At 38.3% G+C, this 24,674-nt stretch overlaps 1 protein-coding gene across 1 annotated transcript; it reads left to right on the forward strand.

The window, feature by feature from the left end:
* The first annotated feature begins 23,154 nt into the window (after window positions 1–23,154).
* LOC107869117 (transcription factor MAMYB) lies at window positions 23,155–24,471 on the forward strand. The gene has a single exon (XM_016715688.2). The coding sequence runs from the start codon at window positions 23,257–23,259 to the stop codon at window positions 24,241–24,243; it is 987 nt and encodes a 328-aa protein (XP_016571174.1). The 5' UTR covers window positions 23,155–23,256; the 3' UTR covers window positions 24,244–24,471.
* The last annotated feature ends 203 nt before the right edge of the window (window positions 24,472–24,674 follow it).

Here is a 24,674-nt window from a genome sequence, read left to right on the forward strand (position 1 = left end):
TCCTCTCCCAGAGTCCCCGCAAACCTGGGTGGAGTCAATCTCGAAAATCAATCCAATATTTTTCTGTTCCTCTATAGACATTAGTGGCTGGGCTACTGCTAGCTGTGGGACTACTGGTGCTGGCATAACCTCTACCCTAGGTACCGCTGCCGCAGGCTGTGCCCCTAAATCAACACCACCCTGCGTTGTTGGCTGAGCTCCCACAACTGGTGGACCGTCAACTAACCCCAATAACTGAACGAATGTATCCGAAATAACTGAAGAAGATATAAAGCTAGGTGGATCCTGGGCTGCCCCCTAGCCCACCTGCTGATGTGGCAGAATGCCTGGAGCTCTCTTAATCCCCAGAGCAATAACAGGATCAGGTGCTGGATCCCTGACCTGATCTCTAATAGGGGCTGCTACTCTACCCTTCCCCTGATATCTGGGTCGACTTCGACCTTAAGCTAGAACTATAGAAGCGGACCCACGATCCTGACCCTCTGCTCTCGAACCTCGCATCCTAGCAATCAGCGTAAAGAGTGAACCAATAAAAAGATTATAACCAACCCAGACTCATTGCAAAAAATGGATCAAGAAAATAAGATTTTCCCCTAAAAATGCTCTGTAGCCTCCCAAGGATAGGATACTGACGTCTCCGTACTGATCCGTGGGACTCTACTAAACATCGGCTCCAGTACTAACATTACCAGTAAGACCTAAGCTCTGATACCAAGCTGTCACATCCTAAAGTAATAGATGCTATATTATATAAAAATAATAATATTCCATATTTACTAGAAAAGGGTCCTAATCTGGATATATAAGCCAGTTTATATAAATCACATGATACGCATCTACAAGCACTTATCCAACGCTAACATAATAATTAACATTTTCGGTAAGTAAGCTCAATAAAAAAAAATAGGGTAAACCTAGCCTACCTGGACGCTAAAGCTATAATATCTGTCCGCAAAGCCTCCGAATAATATCTCGCTAGAACCCAAATTTAAATAACATCAAAGAAATTATTTCTACAATATCTCTTAACTTATATGTAACTTTGTAAGGCTAAACAAGAAATCTAAATAATTTAAAAGAAATTAACTGAGAAGATCCAAATATGGAAGAAGTCCAGCATATCGTGATTATACAAAAACTTGCAGTGAATACAAGTTCACTTTAAAAGGGGTCAAAGTTACTATATATCTATAGATATTTATTTATAAAAGTTATGTAAAGTTATGGCCACAATTTAAAGTCACAACAGATCATTTCTTCACCCCATGTGTACGGTTATAGTGACACAATTAATAATTTCTCTATATTGCGTACATAATCGGGTATAACATAAATTTGTGGTAAAATAATTATAATATTTTAAATATACCATAATTAATAAAAAAATTATTTCTAACAAAACCTCTATTATATAATAATAAATTTTAACATTTCTAATTTTACTATCTCTGCTTAAAATATTAATAAATCATAAAAGTCTATTATAAAGTAATATAAATATGTCATCACTTAAAGAATTTTACCAATATCAAAACTATTCTAGAAGGATACTAAATTATATATCTATCAAATGCCAAATTAAATTAAAAAATCCACGTTATATTTAGATAGTACTAAAATTATATGAAAACACAGTAAAATGACCGTAATATAGTCTCTATTACTTTAGGATGTGATAGCTTGGTATCAGAGCTTAGGTCTTACTGGTAATGTTAGTACTGGAGCCGATGTTTAGTAGAGTCCCACAGATCAGTATCCTATCCTTGGGAGGCTACAGAGCATTTTTAGGGAAAAATCTTATTTTCTAGATCCATTTTTTGCATTGAGTCTGGGTTGGTTATAATATTTTTATTGGTTCACTCTTTACGCAAATCGCTAGGATGCGAGGTTCGAGAGCAGAGAGTCAGGACCGCGGATCCACTTCTAGAGTTCTAGCTTAGGGTCAAAGTCGACCCAGATATCAGGGGTAGGGTAGAGCAGCATCCCCTATTTGAGATCAGGCCAGGGATCCAGCACCTGATCCTATTATTTCTCCGAGGATTAAGAGAGCTCCAGGCATTCTGCCATATCAGCAGGTGGGCCAGGGGGCAGCCTAGGCTCTACCCGGCTTTATATCTTCTTCAGTTATTTCGGATACATTAGTTCAGTTATTAGGGTTAATTGGCGGTCCACCAGTTGTGGGAGCTCAGCCAGTAGCATAGGGTGGTGTTGATTTAGGGGCACAGCCTGCGGCAGGGCGCCTAGGGTATAGGTTACACTAGCACCAGTAGTCCCACAGCCGGCAGTAGCCCAGCCACTAATGTCTATAGAGGAATAAAAGATATTGGATCGATTTTTTAGATTGACTCCACCTAGGTTTGCGGGGACTCTGGGAGAGGATGCTTATGAGTTCCTATCCAGTTACGAGGAGCGGTTGCAAAATTTAGGGCTGGTTGAGGTGCGAGGATTAGACTTTGTCTCTTATTTGTTCGACACAGCAGCAAGGAGGTGGTGGAGATGTTATCTTGATTCCAGGCCAGCTAGATCTCTACCAGTGACTTGAACTCAGTTCTTCAAGGCTTTCTTGGGGAAGTATATGCCTCTTAGCATGCGTAAGCATCTCCGAGATGAGTTTATCGCATTGAGACAGGCTCTATGACGGTGGCTGAGTATGAGGCGAGATTCCATGAGTTAGCCAGACACGCCACTATGATTCTAGATACGGAGTACAAGCGGATTCGATGCTTTGTCAGGGGATTGAGATTGTCACTTCGTATGGCTACACAAAGTTTGGTGACTTAGGGAAGTCTTTTTTGGAGATAGTTGAACTTGTTTATTCCATAGAGGAGATGGATCGTGAGGCCCAAGGGGGCAGCGATAAGAGACCATGATACCAGGGCAGTTATAGCAGTTCACAGTTATCATGTTGAGGATTTCATGGTAGGTACCCTCATCAACAACCTTCTCAGCATCAGGGTTAGCCTAGTTGGCCAGTTCAGGCATCGCTTCAGATATTCGACAAGGGTCAGCCCGTCTATAGTAGTTCTAGTGGTCAGAGCAGCAGCCGGCTGCAGAGGGTTGTTCAGTCAGGATCATCGAGTAGGGGTGGTCATTCTAGATTCGTTGAACCTTCTAAATAAATCAGGGTGCCTGGGGCATGTTATGACTGCGGGGTTGTTGGTCACTTCGCCCGTGAGTGTCCTCGGCATAGGATGATTGAGCCTAAAGTTCTGGCTGTGCAGCCGATCAGATCAATGTTGTCGTTAGGTAGGGTGGTGTACAGGGTTGTAGTGGTGGTTCCCAGGGTTCTAGGGATGGTCCACAGGGAAGTAGGGTAGGTGGTGGGGCAGGTACCCAGTCTAGTAGTGGACAGGATAATTTGCATGCTATTCCTGGTAGATCAAGGGCTGAGGCTTTGGATGCTGTGATCACAGGTATGATTTCCGTATTCCATCAGCCAGCTTCTGCTTTGTTTGATCCCGATTCCACCTTTTTCATATGTTCCTGCTTATTTTGCATCGCAACTAGGTTTATGTTTAGAGTCTTTATCTGTGACATTACGTGTAGTTACCCCAGTGGGTGATTTTTTAGTAGTGGATCAGGTACATAGATCTTGTTTGGTGACTATTCAAGAGTTTGATACTCAGATTGACCTCATTGCACTAGATATGGTTGATTTTGATATGATTCTAGGCATGGATTGGATGTTTCTTTACCATGCGGTCTTGGATTATTTTGCTAAGACCGTTACTTTAGCTTTGCCTGGCATACCCCTAGTTGTGTGGCAGGGTTCTGTTAGTCGTGCACCGACGAGGATTATTTCGTACATTCGGGCTAAAAGACTAGTATCGAGGGGTTGTAAGTCATTTCTTGCATATGTTTGGGATGTTAGTGTTGATAGTCCCCCACTTGACTTCGTCCATGTTGTTCGCGAGTTTTTTGATGTATTTTTGACCAACCTACCTGGCCTTCGTCCTGAGCGTGATGTAGAGTTTATTATTGACCTCGATCCAGGCACCTGACCTATTTCTATGGCTCCATATCATATGGCTCCTGCTAAGTTAAAAGAGCTGAATAGTCAGCTTTAAGATCTTCTGGGTAAGGGTTTTATCAGATCGAGTGTATCTCCTTGGGGTGCTCCAGTTCTATTTGTGAAGAAGAAAGATGGCTCCTTACGTATGTGTATCGACTATAAGTAGTTGAATAAGTTTACTGTGAAGAATAAGTATCCTATGCTTTGTATCGATGATTTGTTTGATCAGCTTCAGGGTGCGGCGGTGTTTTCTAAGATTGATTTAAGATCCGGTTACCATCAGTTGAGAGTTAGGGCTGCGGACATCCCTAAGACAGCCTTCAGGACTAGTTATGGTCATTATGAGTTCCTGGTGATGTCTTTTGGGTTAACTAAAAAGACATCGCTCTAGCAGCTTTTATAAATCTGATGAATCACGTGTTTAGGCCATATTTGGACTCTTTCGTGATAATATTTATTGATGACATTCGGGTATATTCGAGGAGTAAGGAGGAGCATGACCAGCATTTGAGGACTGTACTCCGCACTTTGAGAAACCACAGGCTTTATGCCAAGTTTTCAAAATATGAGTTTTGGCTTGAGTCTGTAGCTTTCTTGGGGCACGTAGTGTCCAAGGACGGTATTATGGTGGACCCAACAAAGATTAAGGCTATTCATAGTTGGGCTAGGCCTACGTCACCTTCTGAGATTTGTAGCTTTATTGGGTTAGCAGGTTACTATAGGCATTTCATTGAGGGTTTTTCTTCTATTGCAGCCCTTATGACTAGATTGACCAGGAAAGAGGTTCCGTTTTAGTGGTCTGCCAGTTGTGAGGCGAGCTTTATGAAGCTCAAGGATTTGCTTACTTCAACTTCTATTCTAAATCTTTCTGTTGAGGGCGAGGGTTTTACTGTTTATTGTGATGTGTTTGGTGTTAGTTTGGGGTGTGTTCTGATGCGGTATGGTCGTCTTATTGCATATGCATCGAGGTAGTTGAAGGTGCATGAGTGCAACTACCCTACTCATGACTTAGAGTTAGCAGCGGTAGTATTTGCACTTAGGATTTGGAGGCATTATTTGTATGGGGTTCGCTGTAAGATATTTATTGATCACCACAGTCTTCAGTATGGTATGACCCAAAAAGAGCTTAATTTGAGGCAGCACAGGTGGATTGAGTTGCTGAAAGACTATATAACTCTATTCTCTACCATCCGGGTAAGGCGAATGTGGTAGCGAATGCCTTGAGTCGGAAGTCAGTAAGTATGGGTAGCTTAGCTTTCATTTTAGCTTCTCAGCGGTCGTTGGCTTTGGACATTCAATCCTTAACTAACATGATGGTTCATTTGGATATTTCTGACCCTCAGAGAATCATTGCTAGTGTTGAGGCCAGATCCACCTTGTTGGAGCAGATTTGAAGTCTTCAGTTCAAGGATGACAAGCTTCACAACCTTCGAGAACAAGTGTTGAGGAGTGTCTCAATGGGCTACTGTAGATTCTGAGGATGTCTTGAGGTTTGACAGTCGTATTTGTGTTCCAAGGGTTGGAGATTTGATCCAGTTGATTCTTCGTGAGGCTCATAGCTCTAGATACTCTATTCATCCCGGTACAGCTAAGATGTACAGAGATTTGAGGCTACATTACTGGTGGAGTGGTATACGGAGAGATATAGCAGGGTTTGTGGCTTGATGTCTTTGTTATCAGTAGGTAAAGGTCGAGCATCAGAGGCCTGGTAGATTATTCCAGCAGCTACCCATTCCCGAGTGGAAATGGGAGTGAATTACAATGGATTTCATAGGTGGATTGCCTCATACATCATGTGGTTTTAATAGCATTTGGGTCATCGTGGATCGATTGACCAAGTGTGCACATTTTATCTCCGAAAGGTTAGCTCGTGTTTACATTCAGGAGGTGGTTTGCCTACATGGGGTCCCTGTGTCCATTATTTTCGACCGAGGCTCTCAGTTCACTTCTAGCTTTTGGAGGGCATTTCAGGATGATTTGGGGACCCAGGTTGACTGTAGCATAGCTTTTCATCCACAGACTGATGGGCAATCAGAGCAGACTATTCAGGTTCTAGAGGATATGCTCCACGCTTGTGTGTTGGATTTTAGGGATCAGTGGGACCAGTTTCTACCTTTGGCAGAGTTTGCTTATAATAACAGCTTTCACTCGAGTATTCAGATGACTCCGTTTGAGGCATTGTATGGTAGGATATGTCGATCTCCTATTAGTTGGTTTGAGACTTCTGAGGCTAAAACTTGTGGCATAGATTTGCTTCGTGATTTGCTAGATCAGGTTCGAGTAATTCAGGATAGGCTACGAGCAGCTCAGAGCAGACAGAGGAGTTATGCTGATCGCAGATGTCGTCCATTGAGTTTCAGAGTTGGTGATAGGGTCTTCTTACGAGTATCACCTATGAAGGGCGTGATGAGGTTCGGGAAGAGAGGCAAGCTTAGCCCTAGATATATTGGACCTTTTTTGAGATCCTACAGAGAGTTGGGGAGGTAGCTTATGTGTTGGCATTGCCACCTGCCTTCTCAGCCATTCACCCTGTGTTTCATGTATCTATGTTGCGGCAGTATATCCCAAATGAGTCACACGTACTTCGGTGGGACTCGGTTCAGTTGGACGAGGAATTGACGTTTGTAGAGGAGCCAGCGTCTATTTTGGCGAGGGATATCAGGCGGTTGCGCTCCAGGGATATTTTGGTAGTTAAGGTTCAGTGGCGTCACCGTCCAGTTGAGGAGGCTACCTGGGAGAGTGAGCGTGATATGCGCACCCAGTATCCCTACCTGTTTGAGCCTTCAAGTATGACCTTATCTTTTACTTTTGTGGACGAAAGTCCTTTTAGTAGTGGATGTTGTAATGACCCTAACGGTCATTTTACTGTGTTTTCATATAATTTTAGTACTATCTACATATAACGTGGATTTTTTAATTTTATTTGGCATTTGGTAGATATATAATTTAGTATCCTTCTAGAATAGTTTCGATATTGGTAAAATTCTTTAAGTGATGATATATTTATATTACTTTATAATAGACTTTTATGATTTATTAATATTTTAACCGGAGATAGTAAAATTTAGAAATGTTAAAATTTATTATTATATAATAGAGGTTTTGTTAGGAATAATTTTTTTATTAATTATGGTATATTTAAAATATTATAATTATTTTACCACGAATTTATGTTATACCCGATTATGTACTCAATATAGAGAAATTATTAATTGTGTCAATATAACCGTACACGTAGGGTGAAGAAATGATCTGCTGTGACTTTAAATTGTGGCCATAACTTTACATAACTTTTATAAATAAATATATATAGATATATAGTAACTTTGACCCCTTTTAAAGTGAACTTGTATTCACTGCAAGTTTTTATATAATCACGATATGCTGGTCTTCTTCCATATTTGGATCTTCTCAGTTGATTTCTTTTAAATTATTTAGATTTCTCATTTAGCCTTACAAAGTTACATATAAGTTAAGAGATATTGTGGAAATAATTTCTTTGATGTTATTTAAATTTGGGTTCTAGCGGGATATTATTCTGAGGCTTTGCGGACAGATATTATAGCTTTGGCGTCCAGGTAGGCTAGGTTTATCCTATTTTTTTTATTGAGCTTACTTACCGAAAATGTTAACTATTATGTTAGCGTTGGATAAGTGCTTGTAGATACGTATTATTTGATATGTATAAATTGTCCTATTTATTCGGATTGGGACCCCGTTGTAGTAGATTTTGGTATTTTACCTTTCGATATTATAGCACCTATCACTTTGGTACATAAAATTTAATTGCAAAATCTTTAATTTAGCCCTTTTTAATTAAAATTGGTGGATGATTATTTAGACGTTGACATTTTTATAATATGGAATAGATTTTAATATTATCGGTGGGTTATGGTTACTATAAGTTCCGATTCGAGTCCGGCAATTAATTATTATGATTACTATGAGTACCGGTTCAAGTCCAGCAATTGACTATTATTGTTACTATGAGCTCCGGTTCGAGTCCGGCATCTGATAATAGTTGGGGTTACTCTGAGTTCTGGTTCGAGTCTGGCATCTAATAATAGTTGGGGTTACTCTGAGTTTCGGTTCGAGTTCGGCATCTGATAATAGTTGGGGTTACTCTGAGTTTCGGTTCGAGTCCGGCATATGATTATTTATTTTTACTTTCATCACTTGTGTGTTCCACTGGCTTATGGGGTACGGTTGGGTTAATTGTCTTCTGCAGTGTGCCTAGCGGGGTTATGGGGGCTCAGTTAGGTTATGGTTAATTTAATTGTTATTACTGCATTATATTTTTGTATCGCACAAGTTTATTACTTTATAGCCATTGCATAGTTTGGTAGTTGTTTACCTTTCCATCCTTATTTACTAATAACTCAGATTACGTCCTTGCATTGTAGTTACACCTTTTCTGTATTAAGCTCAGTTGTCCGATGATGCCTACTGAGTACTCGTTGTTTTTGGTACTCATACTACACTTCTGCATCTTTTTCCTGATGCAGATCTAGGTACTAGCAGTCGGCGTTGACGTGGTTCCTACCTTTCAGTGCTAGTTTAAAGCGGGGTGAGCTTACTGTCGTCCGAGGCTGATCCTCCTCTATCTACTCTAATTAGTCTTTTTCACTCGAGACTACTTGTGTACATTTTAGATTTTTGTCTAGTACTCTGGGTACCTGTTAGTAGTGGCTCTAGTACTGACCTTATCAGGTCTTGGGAGGGATTCAATTGTATAGTTGGTCCTTTTTCCTTCTCTCGTTTTTATATAATACATATGCTCTCTTCTTAGTTTTCACTTATTATTTTGGTTGTTATTATCATACTTGTCTCTGTCTATTAGCCCATTACCTATCATTCCGGGCTATAGTGTGGCTTGCCTACTGGTGGGATAAGGTAGGCGCCATCACGACTTGAGAAATCGGGCCGTGACAAGTTAACCCCATGAACTCACCCCTAGTTCTAGCTAAATCAATTTAGGTATTACCTTGATAATGAGTTAATAAGAATAGTTTCAACTCAGAGTGATCTATCGATGAATCAGGTTGGGAGGAACGCAATACCAACATCATGCAATTGCAAAGACTCAATTAAAGTTGTCCATGAACTCACCCCTAGTTCTAGCTAAATTAGTTTAGGTATTACCTTGATAATGAGTTAATAAAAATCATTTCAACTCGGAGTGATCGATCGACGACTCAGGTCAGGAGAAACTCGATACCAATATCATACAATTGCAAAGACTCAATTGAAGTTGTAGTTGACCCCATGAAATCACCACTAGTTCTAGATAAATAAATTTAGGTATTACCTAGATAATGAGTTAATAAGAATCGTTTCAGCTTAGAGTGATCGATCGATGACTCAGGTCGGGAGGAACGAAATACCAACATCATGCAATTGCAAAGACTCAACTGAAGTTGTAGTTGACCCCATGAACTCACCCCTAGTTCTAGATAAATCAATTTAGGTATTAACTTGATAATGAGTTAATAAGAATTATTTCAACTCAGAGTGATCGATCGATGACTCAGGTCGGGAGGAACGCAATACCAACATCATGCAATTGCAAAGACTCAATTGAAGTTGTAGTTGACCCCATGAACTAACCCCTAGTTCTAGCTAAATCAATTTAGGTATTACCTTGATAATGAGCTAATAAGGATCATTTCCACTCAGAGTTATTGATCACCGACTAGGGTCGGGAGAAACTCAATACCAACATCATGCAATTGTCAAAGACTCAATTCAAGTTGTAGTTGATCCCATGAACTCACCCCTATTTCTAGCTAAATCAATTTAGGTACTACCTTGATAATGAGGTAATAAAAATCGTTTCAACTCAGAGTGATCTATCGATGACTCAGGTCGGGAGGAACGCAATAGCAACATCATGCAATTGTCAAAGGCTCAATTAAAGTTGTAGTTGACCCTATGAACTCACCCCTAGTTTTAGCTAAATCAATTTAGGTATTACCTTGAAAATTAATTAAGTTAATAAGAATTGTTTCAACTCAGAGTAATCGATCGACAACTCAGATTGGGAGAAACTCAATACCAACATCATGCAATTTCCAAAGACTCAATTAAAGTTTTAGTTGACCCATGAACTCACCCCTAGTTCTAGCTAAATTAATTTAGGTATTACCTTGATAATGAGTTAATAAGAATCATTTCAACTCGAAATGATCGATCGATGACTCAGGTCGGGAAAAATGCAATACCAACATCATGCAATTACAAAGACTCAATTAAAGTTATAGTTGACCCTATCAACTTATCCTTAGTTGTATCTAAATCAATTGAAGTTGTCGTTGAACGAACTCAACTGAAATGGTATAAAAAAAATGTTCAACATGTTTCAATAGATGACTTATCTGTTGGAATTTATCAAACAGATTAAGTCATCTGTTGCAACAGATTAACTATCTGTTGTAAATTATCAAATAGGCGTTGCTATCTGTTATGACAGATAATTGAGCCATTGAAATTTTCAAACATAAACTGTCATCTGTTGTAACAGATGACTGAGCCATTGGAAATTTGTAAATAGAAATTGCCATGACTTATATGTTTTAAGATCCTTTTTTTTCTATTTTAAAGCGATTTCCTAATTTTCCGTCTGAGATAAAAAAAGATAAAATACTAAGGCGGTAAAAAAATATTACTTGGATAACTCAAAAATCTCCTCTTTGAGTAGTCTTATCTTGTCTTTTCAATGTCACCGTCTCCCCGTGGCCCTCACAAGTTATTAATGAATATTTAAAACCCATCTCTAGAATTCTCTCTCCTTCAGGCATAAATTAACTTAATTTATCTCTCTTCTTTATTCAGATTCAGAATTCTTTTTATCTCCTCTTTTGGGTAATCACAACCATCTCCTTTTTTCTTTTTTTCCTATTCTTTTTCGCACGACGATCCTTTCGGATCTCAACCGATCCCCCCAATATCTTTGATCGACTGAAATAGGTGTTCTAATCCCCTTGCTGTTTTGACATTGCAGGTATGGTTCACCATTGCTCTTTCCTTCTAGTTTTTTCTTTGTATGTTATTTATATAATATATTTACATCTATTGTTATTATTGATTTACCCATTATCAGCTTCCTATTTATTAAGAAATGGGTGTTGGTGTTGTTAAAACATATGGTGTTTGTGTTGTTGATGGTGTTGGAATATATGGTGTTGTTTATTTGTCGTTGATGTTGTTGTTGATATTGTTTGTGGTGTTGCAATAGTTTCCTCAATTGTTGCAAGTGATGAATCAGCTGTTGGAACAAACGGAGTAACTATTGGAAGAAATCAAATTAGTAGCAAGATTGGTTTGATTTACTCCAACAGATGACCCATCTGTTGTGATATGCCACCCATCTATTGCCACAGATACATTACCTATTGCAAAGGATGACTCATCTGTTGAAAAGATAGGGAATTTGTTGTATCAGATGGGTCATTTGTTGATTTACTCAACTTTTGTGTTACCCTCTTGTATTGCTCTTTTTGTTCTTTTCTTGTTTGATATCAAATGTTTTTCTCGTGTTTGCAAATAAAAGAAAGTAAAACTGGATAAACTTTTGTCCGACCAGCAATAAAGGCTAGAGTAAAGATGGGTTCAGAGGAATAAGTTATTTGCAGATTGAACCACTTCATATGTGGGAGGTATGCATTACTGATCAACTTATCGTGAAAACACACATGACGTACACTGATTTTGCGAATGTTGGTTCTTTACCTATTTGGCATTAATCTTTCAAACAAGAGATGGCATTTTACAGTTAAGATTGTAAGGTTTGAACTGGTAAGGCTGAGGGACCAAGTAGGTGATATCGATACCCTGTTATGTTTTAATAAAGATTTTGCTAATGTTTATATGTCAAATTTGGAGAATGGTTCAAGTTTTTGGTGGCAGCGTAAACATTCAAATAGTGATTGGACTAATTTTAAGGGTTCAATGGACATTTAAAAGGCCTCCGAAGGCTTGCACTGCTGCAAACAAGAAAGGAAATGAATATAGTTATTGCTCTAGTCCAAATTTATATGGATGGGTTTCTTGAAGAGACTATTATACAGCAAAAGGTGATTGGAAGAATACCTGTGTAGGAAGAGCGAGGTGGAGAAGACCATATATCAACTCAAACCTTATTAAAGAAGAAACACAGGGTAGGAAGGAAAGTGTAGTAAAACTGGCTGATGAAATTGACATGAAAAATGAAAAAATTGAATGAGCTGGAAATGTGAAAGTGTATCCAAAAATAAAAATCCAACAGTACATTTTAAAAAGAAAATGCTGAAGTGGATTGGAGCTGTCCACTTTGTTATGGGACTGCAACTAGCTGGCGTGGTCTGAATGAAGACCTACAAAATGCAGGACCAGAACTCTAAGGTTTCATCTTTGCGAGCACCGATGGTGGTAAACTTATCGGTCAAGAACGAAACCTGAAGCAACAACTCCTGAAGTAAAAATAAGGGATCAAGCCAAGGTGGCAATTTCTCAAGTTAAACTTGCATCCTATGCCTCCTGTTTATGGCTCTGGTCCTGTCAAAGGCAGTGGAAACAACAAGGCATAGGATTTTTGCCCAACTTCAGACCATTTTATTTCTATTGACATTGACTTGATCAGAGCCATAAACAGAAGGCATGGGATGCAAGTTAAACTTTAGAAATTGACGTCATTTCCTTATTTTTACTTCTAGAGTTGTTGGTTCAAGTTTCATTCTTGACTGAAAATCTTACCAATCCTCTATGCTTGCCAAGATGCTTCCTTAGAGTTCTGGTTCTGCAGTTTGTGGGTATTCATTGAGGCCACGCTCACTAGTCGCAGTCCCTAGAAAAGTGTCCAGATCCATTCCTCTTGAGCATTTTTATTTTTTAAGAACGACTGATGAATTTTAATATTTGGATATAGTTCCACATTTGAAGCTCATTCAATTTTTTCATCTTACAAGTCAATTTTATTGGCCAGATTCGCTAGAAGTTCCTTACTTGCTTCACTATGTTTCCTCTTAAATAAGGTCTGAGATGATATATGGTCCTCTCTACCTCCCCCTTCCTGCATAGGTATTCTCCCAAGCACTTTCTGTTGTATAATAGTCTCCTCGAGTAATCCATCCATATAAATTTGGACCAGGGGAATTTCTATTGGTTTTATATTCTTGTTTGCTATAGTGTGAGGATTCAGAGGCCTTTCAAAAGTCCATTGCACTATTAAAATTGGTCCAATCACTATGGATATTTACACTGCCGCCAAAAACTTGAACCCTTCTGTAAACTTTACACATAAACATGAGCAAAACCATCATTAAATTGTAATAGGGTATCGACACCACCATCTTGGAAACCTTCGGCCTTATTAGTTCACTCCTATCAAACTAAACTGTAAAATATAGGATCTTGTTTGAAGGATCAATGTCTAATCGGTAAAAAATTGCATTCATAAAATCATTGTACTTTATGTGTGTCTATCACGATAGCTGATCAATAATACATAACAACCATGCATGAAAGTGAATCCATTTATCTGCACGCACCTTATTTTTTCTACCCCATCAATGTCAGACAGTGTTTATTCTTCACTTACCATCGTTAAGTAGTGTACAAGACTACGAAGGCTCAAAGGGCAACCATCTTCAATGTCATATGTCTACTTGCCCGTCAAGAAGAAATAAGTGCTACAAGTCGTGACTTTTCACCTTTTTGTTTTTAAATATGTTTATATAATAAGTCACCAATTTGAATTAATTAAGATATGTGATGACTATTTAAAAAATGGTGAACAATAGTGACTTTTTGTCTAACGCGTTCATAACAGCTGATAAATCAAATTTTCCATCTATTGCAATTGATGAATTAGCTGTTAGAAGAAATAAAAATATCTCCTCCAACAGATGGTCCATTTGTCACAACAGATAATCCATATGTTGTAACAGATGTCTCATCTATTACACATACGGACCATCTGTTTCAACAAATGGAAAATCTGTTGTGATAGTGGGTTATCTGTTGTGACAAATGGACGATCTATTGCAACAGCTCAATAATAACTACTATTATTAAGTCTCAAACCATTTTGAAAAGGTGAAAAGTTTGAATGTAAAATAAAAAGTTGCGATTTTTTACAGAAAACAAAAAGTCAGCAGTTTGAATGTAATTAATACAATGGAGCTAAATAGTCGTTCCTTTTTATCTAACACATTTAGATTCAATCCTCTATAAATAGGTCCTTCTTTAATCTTCATTCTACTCTATTTTTATTTATTTCTTATATTTTCTCTTTTCGTATTACATCTTCAACCACTTCTATTCAAAGAGCATATTCCTTTCACGTTAAGGTAAGTATTTTTTTGTGTAAATCTACCAGTTGGTGGTATACTTTTTTTCTGTGTAAATCTACCAGTTGGTAGTATAGGTTATTGTAACGCCCCAGATTCTGAACCCCGGACGCTACACGATGCTTAAAATTTTGAAGGACCATAAGTTAACCCATGACTGGCACCTACTGCAATAACTGAATAATAATACTATATAATGCAGAAATTTTGTGGAAACTTGCCATAAAGTTCAAAACTAAAATACAACTGTGTAAGGTATAACAATACCAAAACTAAAACAACTATCTGAAAATACTCTAGTCTGAAAAGCCTCTAATCTATCTGAACTGTGGAGTTGATGGGACAATCCCCCAACTAACTCCATCTACTGAAATACTAAATCTAATGCAATAATAAAATAAGGAACATCTTCGAATGATGAGGACTCACTGTTAAGTCTACTGCTGCTGGCTGAATTTGAAATGCTAAGGGTGCTCAGGAGCCCGTGCATCTGAACCTATGGTATAAGACACCATAGCGCAAGAAAAGTATACGCCAGTACGTGGAAATGTACTGGTATGCTAGACGAGGTAAGGCTAAATGCAAGGGTTCATATGCATAACATAAAACTGACTGAATAACATGAGACTACTGAATGAGGATGCAAGCATAAAAATGTAAATTGTAACTGAGGTCGTACTAACACTGGATACTGAGTTCTGAATACTATCTAGCTGTTATCTGAGTTTACTGACATGGTAATACTGATAACTGGGTCTACTAGTACTTGAGTACTGATAACTGTTGTGGGGTCGATCCTATCTAATGGGTAACCCCTGAGATCAGGCTTATTTAGCGAATGATCCCTGAATTTACTGATACAGATGTTGATTGACTATATCTAACAATCCTAAATCTGTAAAACTATCTGAGTTCTTTACTGAGCTGAGTAACTGTATCTGACAGTTTTGATTTCTAAAATTTTAAACTGAGTTCTATTCTGAAGACTAAGACTGAAACTAAAGTTGTGGAACGTAATCATCTAACTGACATACCCTGAATCTGAATTAGTGGGGTCCAACCTGTAACCCCAGCTGGTACCGTGCCACAGGTAAAGACATTATTGTGGTCAAGATGGGTGACCCTAAACAGAAAGTCAAGCCTAATTTGACGGGTGACCCCTGGGAGGTAGCTAATCCTTAATCTGATGGGTGACCCCTCATCCTGCGTTGGCTACGCAGTTTTAGAGTATAGGGACTGCTACTAACGACTCTACCTAACTGACGGAGAAGTTGTCATCCCTACTCTCTTTCGGTGCTGAATCCTACTCCCAACTAAATAGACACTGATCTGATTCTTAGACTGTATTAGACTAGGTTGAATATGTTACTGATCATGTTACCTTACTGATCTAACTAAGTTCACTGGGTTCTGTTGACTGACGGAATACTACTGAATTTTGTTATCTGACTGAATGCCACTGAGTTTCTAAACTGATTACTGAAAATGGATTGGATAGATACTGAGATTATTGACTTTTCCTAAGTTCTATAGTTGGTTGAGTACTATTGAGTTCTAAAACTGACTAAGAGTACTACTGAGCATGACATGACTGAGACTATTCTGTAACTAACACTTGCTGTAGGTAAACAACTAAATTGTCCGGTATTAAATACTCTCAGGACTCGATAGCATGGATAATATAAAGCATGACAATTTTTGAATAACATGACAATAGTTTATCATTCACAACATAATCAATGAGGTACTTCTTCAAACACTTGAAAGTCATAAGCTTGTACATGAACAGGAATGCATATTAGTATGTCATGATTAATTCACTGAGGCCTTTCATCAAATACTTAGCATGCATTAACTTGTACATAAATGGGGATATCATGTTGACATGCTATAATGCCACTACTGCATTCACATAGGCATTTTATCAAACATATGGGGAACATGCTTTGGTTATACAACAATTACTATATCTAAGTATCATGGCTACATCAATAAACTTACAACTTGAAGGGTTTATCATGAACATCATGCAAATCATCACATACTAGGATCAAATCTTGGAACTTGAAATCTAAAACATGAATCAACACCCAACAACAACATAAACATGAACTTCAATTTAGGTAAATCATGAAAACTCATAAATACGCAATCTTGTACTTTGAAAAGAGATTATTGGGCTTCATTGGTGGAAGAGGCCCATGAATAAACATCTTACATACCTTAATTCGTAAATTTCTTGAAATCCTTGGAGCGATTCTTGGGATTGACCTTGATTTCTTGAGACTAGGGCTTGCTAATTTGAGAGAGAGAGCTTTTGTTCTTCAGGAATAGTGAACATAATGAGCAATTTTTAGCTATTAAGGGTATAAATCCCATATCTAGGCTGATTAGGGGCTTTGAGAAATTACCAAATGGTCCCTGAATAACGAAACATGAATAAAAATCCCAATTTTACATGCTGGCGTAATGTGGTGAAATCGTGCCAACTCACTGGAAAGTGGACGAATGGAAAACTGGTTGGTGGCACGACGCGGTGGTATCACGTTGCCACCTTGGATGCGAACTGGAAGGGCACCGCGATGCGGTGGAATCGCGTTGGTGCACTAGAAATTAAAAATTCTAAAATTGAGCCTTGGCGACGCGCCAATATCGCGGAGGCTCACTGGTTTTTGACAAATACCATTTTGGCTGGCTCCACGATGCGCTAAAGTATCAGGTGATACACTGTCTCTCTAAAATGGCTCTAACTCTTCGCCCAGGTGTCGGATTTGAAAAAATTTTATATCGATGGAAAGCTTATTCAATTTCCCACACAATGAAAAGTCAAAATCTTGAAAATTCCATATGAATAAAATGGTATTCATTTTTTAAGCTAGTTCTTGACATTCTAGGAGCAAATTTAAGCTAGGAAAAAGTACGGGGTGTTACAATTGTATTACACTCGAACTCTTTTTTTTACTTTTGTGTTTATATTTTTCGTTAATTCATGTGTATTCTAGATATGACTGATCATGTTTGGGACATTACTATTCTGCGCAAAACTGTGCAGGAACTTCAGAGGTAGGTTAACGAACTTCAGAGGGAGTTGGTCGCTGTGAGAGCAAGGATGTTCAGAGAGATGCAGGGGCTGATGAGGGCCCTGCTGCTACTGGTTGATTGGTCGGCTAGCAATAATAATGATAATGATGATAATAATAATAAGTAGAATGTGTTTTTTCTTTTAGTGTATGTATGTTAATTTTTCTATATCGTATCTATACCTAATGTATTTTTTTTGTTTAATGAAAGATTTATTTTTAGTCGACTTTAGATTTTTAATTCTTATTCAATTTTCATTCTGTCTATTTATTCTTCTAAACATACACGTGTTAACATGTTGACGGTTGGAGGTAAGGAGCAATTTTGAATCCAGGAGCAATAACAATTTTGGCTTTTGAATTCTTTCAACAAATGGACCATGTGTTGGAACGGATCAGTCATCGATTGGGTTTCTATTAACAGATTATCCATCTGTTGAAGAAAAACATTCCAGTTTGATGAACTGTATTGTGTTCTTCCAGCTAATGTCCATCTGTTGCAATAGATGGGTAATTTGTTGAAAATAATTTTGTGGTCTGCTGTATTTAGTTCAAGTTTTGCCTCTTTTTATTGATGCACAAGTTATTAAAAAAGATATTTTATATATAATAAATGATAACATTTACGTTCACAACAATGAGTTAATATATAAAAGTCCATAACAAACAACAACACAAGTTTTTGTAATTCAACGATCATGGTGGATTACGATTTGGGCATATAGTTCTTTGTGGCCAACGGTCTTACATATGAAGCACTTATTTCTTCTTGTTGGAAATGATTCTCCGACTCCACGCCTCCTCTTATATGGCTTTCTTCCCAGTTTGATAGTGTTTGGGTCAATATATAAAAGAGGTATTACAACAACAACAAACCCAGTGTATTCCGACATAGTGAGGTCTAGGGAGGGTAAGATGTACGCAGTCCATACCTCTACCTCTAAAGAAGTAGAAAGGTTGTTTTCGATAGACCCCCGGCTCGAGACACGGAATACTAAATCAATTCATAGTAAAGCATGGAACAAGATGGCATAACATAAATACAACACCCACAAGTAATAGTAAATAGAGAAAAGTAAACAGATTGTAATAAAGCATGAAACAATGTATCATAACAAGAATAATACCCCCACCAAGTAATTCCCTACACTAGCGACCCAAACTGACCCTAGCTTTCTGCCCTAATTCGTGTCCTCCAGGTCTTTCTATCTAGGGTCATATCCTTAGTGAGCTATAACTGCTCCATGTCCCTCCTAATCACCTCTCCCCAGTACTTCTTCGGCCTACCCCTACCCCGCCTAAAACCATCCAAAGCTATTCTCTCACACCTACAAACCGGGGCACCCATGCCCCTCCTCATCATGTGTCCGAACCATCCCAATCGGACTTTCCGCATCTTATTCTCCACTGGAGTCACACCAACCTTCTCCCTGATAGTCTCATTCCGAACTCTATCCCCTAGTCAGCCCACACATCCAACGCAACATTCACATTTTTGCCACCTTCATTTTTTGAATGTGGGAGTTCTTAACTGGCCAACACTCCGCTCCATAAAGCATGGCCGGATGGACTGCCACCCTGTAGAATTTGCCTCTAAGCTTGGGCGGCACCTTCTTATCACACAACACCCCCGAAGCGAGCTTTCACTTTATCCATCCAGCCCCAATACGGTGTGAGACATCCTCGTCAATCTCACCGTTACCTTGAATCACGAACTCGAGATACTTGACACTATCCCTCTTACATACTACCTGTGATTCCAACTTTACTACCACCTCATTCTTCAGCCTCACGTCATTAAACTTGCATTCCAAATACTCTATCTTGCTCCTACTCAACCTGAACCCTTTAGACTCAAGAGTTTGTCTCCACACCTCTAATTTATCATTCACACACACCCGCGTCTCATCAATCAAAACTACATCATCTGCAAAAAGCATAGTCCAAGGCACCTCTCCTTGAATACGCCGCGTCAACACATCCATCACCAAAGCAAACAAAAAGGGACTAAGAGTAGATCGCTGATGCAATCCTGTCAAGACAGTGAAATGCTCTCAGTTTCCTCCCGTCGTCCTCACCTGAGTTTTACCTCCATCATACATGTCCTTAATTACTCTGATATATGCCACCGGAACTCCACTCACCTCTAAGCATCTCTAAAGCACCTCCCTGGGGACTTTGTCGTATGCCTTCTCCAAGTCGATAAACATATAAAAGAGGTATTAATCTCCTCAAAAGCTTTGCAGGAACAACCCAAGATTCTACGAGTGGCATCAAAGTAATATGTCCATTATATTCCATTGTATATTTTTCCACCGAATAATATGGAGAAGAGTACCCATAAATTTTAGTTCCATATTTTGCACCGTATTAATCTCGAAGCGTTGTCGTAGCATATGGACAGGGTATTTTGTCCAAGTCAAAAACTCTGCACATACAAGATCTTGTTTGAAGATCGACCGTGGCAACATCACCATGACCGTTGATACTAAACTTATAATCTGCTATTTGATGAGATAGTAACCTATTCCCCATAATGATGTTCGTTGATATTATTTTTTCCACTTCTAGAACAAATGGGGTTCCTGCGTCCTTGAACTCCACACGTCTTTCGTTAAACAATTGGTCATACTTTTTGTTTATTATTTCAAACAGTGCCTTGATGGGAAATTCCCTTTCATCATCAAACAATGAATTCACCATTTAGCTATGTTTGACGTCATAATATTGTAGCTATACAAAAGAATCACTTAGTACGACATCATACTAAACTTGCAACTCAAACAAGACATTAAATTCATAAGAATGTACCTATTTGCTAGACAGAATGCCCGACTCCATCTCTCAAAACTGACACATACGAGATGTTCTGCTGCCTTGGAATGCATATCCGTTATTTGATTGAAATGGTCTAAAAAATCCTCTCTACTGTATGCTTTAGCTGCTCTATAAAAAAGGGTCACGACCCTTTCGTTGTGAAAGTTGGTCCGAATGTTCTGTCCAAGATACCTGATGCAACAACCAAAGTAAGCTGAAGTGAAGAAAATTGAACCCATCTTTGGAATACTTGGATGCCTATCCAAAATAAAATACAACTCTTCGGTATCTTCGGCGCAGTTTTACCATTGTTCAAAAAAATCCATAAGAGGCATCACATTCCTTGTCCGCTACACAAAAGTGATAGGAAAGATGTGATTCTCTGCATCCTGTACCACTGCCGCTAGCAGAACCTCATTATACCTGCTCCTCAAGAAGGTATCATCGACGGCTATGCCTTTTCATAAATATCAAAAATCTTGAATCCAAGCACCATAGGATACAAAAAAGTACTTGAAACTTTCATTTTCATCAACATGCAACGCTGTCTTACTTTTGGGATTTGTGGACTCAAGTATGTAACGGTAGGCATCGAAGACTGCATACCCATACTCGTGTGTCTCCCTAACTAAGTCCTTGGCAATCCCCATAGCCGTATATATCTTTCAATAACTAATCAGGACACCTAATTCCGTAAGGAGTTGATTGGCCATAACCCCTGTAGAAGGACCTTTGTCATAGGGGAATTTATTCTTGAAATATTCACTGAGGACCTTTGACGTGGCGTGAGGATTTTGGCCAAAGATGTGCTTTGAACCATATGTGTGATACTTTTCATGTGTTATGAATGATGAATCTGTCAGAACTTAAGTACTTCACCGCTCTCAACCACCACTTGCAGTTCAAATTAGCACATTTATAGCAAAAGACTTTGCTCGAATTAATCACCTTCATCATTCTGAAATCTTTTTTCAAGCAAGAAATAAAAAAAGTAGTGAATAGTTCTTTCTTGACCTTAAATGACGTTCCATTGAAAAAGTCGATCCCATCATCTTAAATATTTCCAGACTGTGTTGATCGAGAAGAACTGCCCACCGTATTGGTCGCATCAATGGGCGTAGGTGTTTGATCATCATCTGAAATATTCATGTCTAGATCATCCAACTATCATCAAAGATGTCTTATGGCTGTTCTTCTTCTACATTTTGGTTCTCATTCTCTCTCATCGTTTCAACCACGTACACCCTTAACACCGGCCTGGATGAATCACTAAGATAAGCACACAACCGAACCTAATCGATTATCTTAAAAGGTAGTACCCTCTGATTTTCAACGGAGCTGTGCATGTAGCTGATGACAAGTTCTTCCAGTTAATAATTCAGTCCACAATAGCTAATGATTAAGTTCACAAAATCACGTTGGACTGTCATAGTTATCGTCTCTAGCATTTCACCCTCCTTCCAATACCATATATATTGATTGTTCTTCTCGATCCATTGACCATGATAATTCACCCCTAATATTATTGATCCCTCTATTAGTGGTACCTAAATAAAGTCATTTGTTAAAAAAAATTAATAGTGATTTCATAGTGCCGTACATGAATCCCAACAGATGTGTAATCTATTGCAACAGGTGAAAAATAAGTTGTAATAGGTAAGTGATCAGTCACAACAGATTACTTACCTGTTGGGATTCATGTTACGCTCCTGAAGCTGATTTCAACAGATGAGTCATCTGTTATAATAGGTGAATCATATGTTGCAACAAATTATACATTTGTTGGGACAAATGAAGCACCTGTTGGGATAGATGTTACAGTACTAAGGAACCTTTGAAGTTGATTCCAATAGATGAGTGACATGTTGCAATAAATAATTAACCTGTTGTGACAGATGACTTACTTGTTGCAACAAACGACGCATCTATTGGAATCGAGTTCAGGTTCTATTGCAACAGGTTACAAATCTGTTGCAATAAATATTTATACTGTTGCAACAGATGACACGTCTGTTGGAATCGAGTTCAGGTTCTGTTGTAACAGGTTACTAATCTGTTGTAATAGATATTTATCTTATTACAATAGATAACTAATCTGTTACAACAAATGGTTCATATGTTGCGACAGATGACCCATCTTTTCGATTCATGTTACGGCACTATAGAATCATAAACATGAATCCAACATACGAGTCTTTCGTTGCAATAGATGGCTCATATGTCGCAATAAATGGTTGATTTGCTTAAATAGATGGCTTTTATATTGCATTCATGTTCATGTGCTATCTATTGTTGAAAAAACAGCACAATAGCAGTTACTCAAATGACAAATTCAACTAAAAATCATAATTTGACTTACTAATGTCTCTTATGAAGTAATGTCAAAGTGGAAAGTGATGTACGAAACAAAATTTGACCTAAAAAATTGGTCAAATAGCAGCAGTAGCGGTAACAAAAACAACAACAATGGTCAACAAGAAGAAGACAAAGATGATAATGAAGTAGGAGATGATGATAATGAAGCGGAAAATGATGAATAAAGCAGCAGGAACAATGAACAACAAAAATCGCTAAAAGAGAGAAAACAACAATGGATGAGAAAAGCGAGAAACGCGCCTTTTTCCCTCTGTTTTTGTTATATTAAGTAAATATTTGAATCAAAGTGTAAATTTAAAAACTTGTAAGTAATTCTCAAACTTACCCAATTTTCTTAAGTATAATAAAGTAATTGTCATCTCCATTCAATTATTAAGACTTAGTCACCTACACCTCATTTTCAAATTCTTTTGTCACTTTAGCTCAAAGCTCCAACAATCAGAGTTTGTTAGGTATAAGCAAAAACAACAACAAATGTTCACTTTAATAAATTTAAAATTCAAAACTCATTACATAAGAGACCACTTTGAGCTTTCTACAAACATATGGGACCATTTTTTGCATTTCCTCAAGTTTACACATAGTATAAAAATGTCAAATATAAGACACAGAAAAGTAAACATCAGTCCCTCAAACTTTGTCATCAATGGAGTTCCTAGACGAAGATGCCAAACCCAGATTCCTCCTTCAATCCAAACCATTAAACCAATCCAATTCCGTCTCGGATACCCAAACCCGATCTCTTACCCGAACCGGAACCATCATCTCTATATCCCTTTCCCTTCTCTTCTTAGTTCTCTCTTTCTTCTATTTCTCCTTTGAACCTTTCGGATCCATTTTCTTATGGCTCTCTCTCTCCCTCCTTATTGGTCCTTTTGCTCCAATTTCGGTTACTGCTGGTGATATTCGGGTCGGACTCGGACCCCCCATTCATGACCCGGTTAAAGAGGATCTTTCTGATACTGAAGATACCAAAAAGTCAAACAGAAGATCCAATAGACCCATCAAGAAAAACCTTGATTTTGACCCGGTTGTGGTTGATCCTAACCCGGAAAAAATTAATGGGTCGGTTCCAAATTCGAAGAAAATTAATGGGTCGATTGGGGTTTTGGAGAAAAGCAACGGGTTGGTTGGGAATTTGGGGAAAAGTGGAGGAGGGGGGGAAGGGCTGTGGAGTGAAGGGGATGAAGAGTTGTTGAGGAAGATGATGGGGAAGAATCCGGTAGGGAAACCAGGTCGATGGGAGGCAATAGCGGAGGGGTTTAATGGGAGATACAAAGTAGAAAGTGTGATCAAGAAAGCTAAAGAATTGGGTGAGAAGAAAGTGAGTGATGAGGATTCATATCAGAGGTTCTTGAAGGATCGTAAAGCGGTTGATAAGAGAGTTGAGGAGGGTGGAAATGAGCGCGATTTCGCTAATGTAGAGGTCAAGAAGGTGGTGGAGAATGGGTGGAGTAGTGGGGAGGATTTAGCTTTGCTTAATGCATTGAAGACATTTCCAAAGGAAGTGGCAATGAGATGGGAGAAAGTTGCAGCTGCTGTACCTGGGAGGAGTAAAGCAGCTTGTATGAAAAGAATGGCGGTATTGAAGAAGGATTTTCGAAGCTCTAAGTCCGCTATTACTGAATCTTAGGCATCAATTTTTCAGTTTTATTGAAGAGGTAACGAATTTTCTGATATACGATACTTGTTTATTTATTAAAAACACTACTTTAGTTGGTATTGTGATTTGTTAAGGAAGAAATTGTTAGGCAACTAGTTGTTTACTTAAAAAGTGTTTATTTTTGAAGTTATGTTGTTCTTTGAATATGTAACTTGACAATGATTTATTATATGAATAAATACATTCCCTTTCTGTGGAGATTGAGCTCACCGTGTGTACGTTAAGCATGGAATTGTCCTTCCAAATTCTGAGTTGTAGTTTGCTAAAGATCATTTCTTGACATGTCAAATCTTTGATCTTGGCGCTTTGTGATGCTTGGAATCAAAGTGCTTTGATGATACAAACTGTTAAAGGTTACAATTTCGATCTTTTGATTTATTATCTTGCTACTTGATAGAATT

The sequence above is a fragment of the Capsicum annuum genome, chromosome 1 (assembly GCF_002878395.1).
Source record: "Capsicum annuum cultivar UCD-10X-F1 chromosome 1, UCD10Xv1.1, whole genome shotgun sequence".
In the NCBI taxonomy this organism is placed as follows: Eukaryota; Viridiplantae; Streptophyta; class Magnoliopsida; order Solanales; family Solanaceae; genus Capsicum; species Capsicum annuum.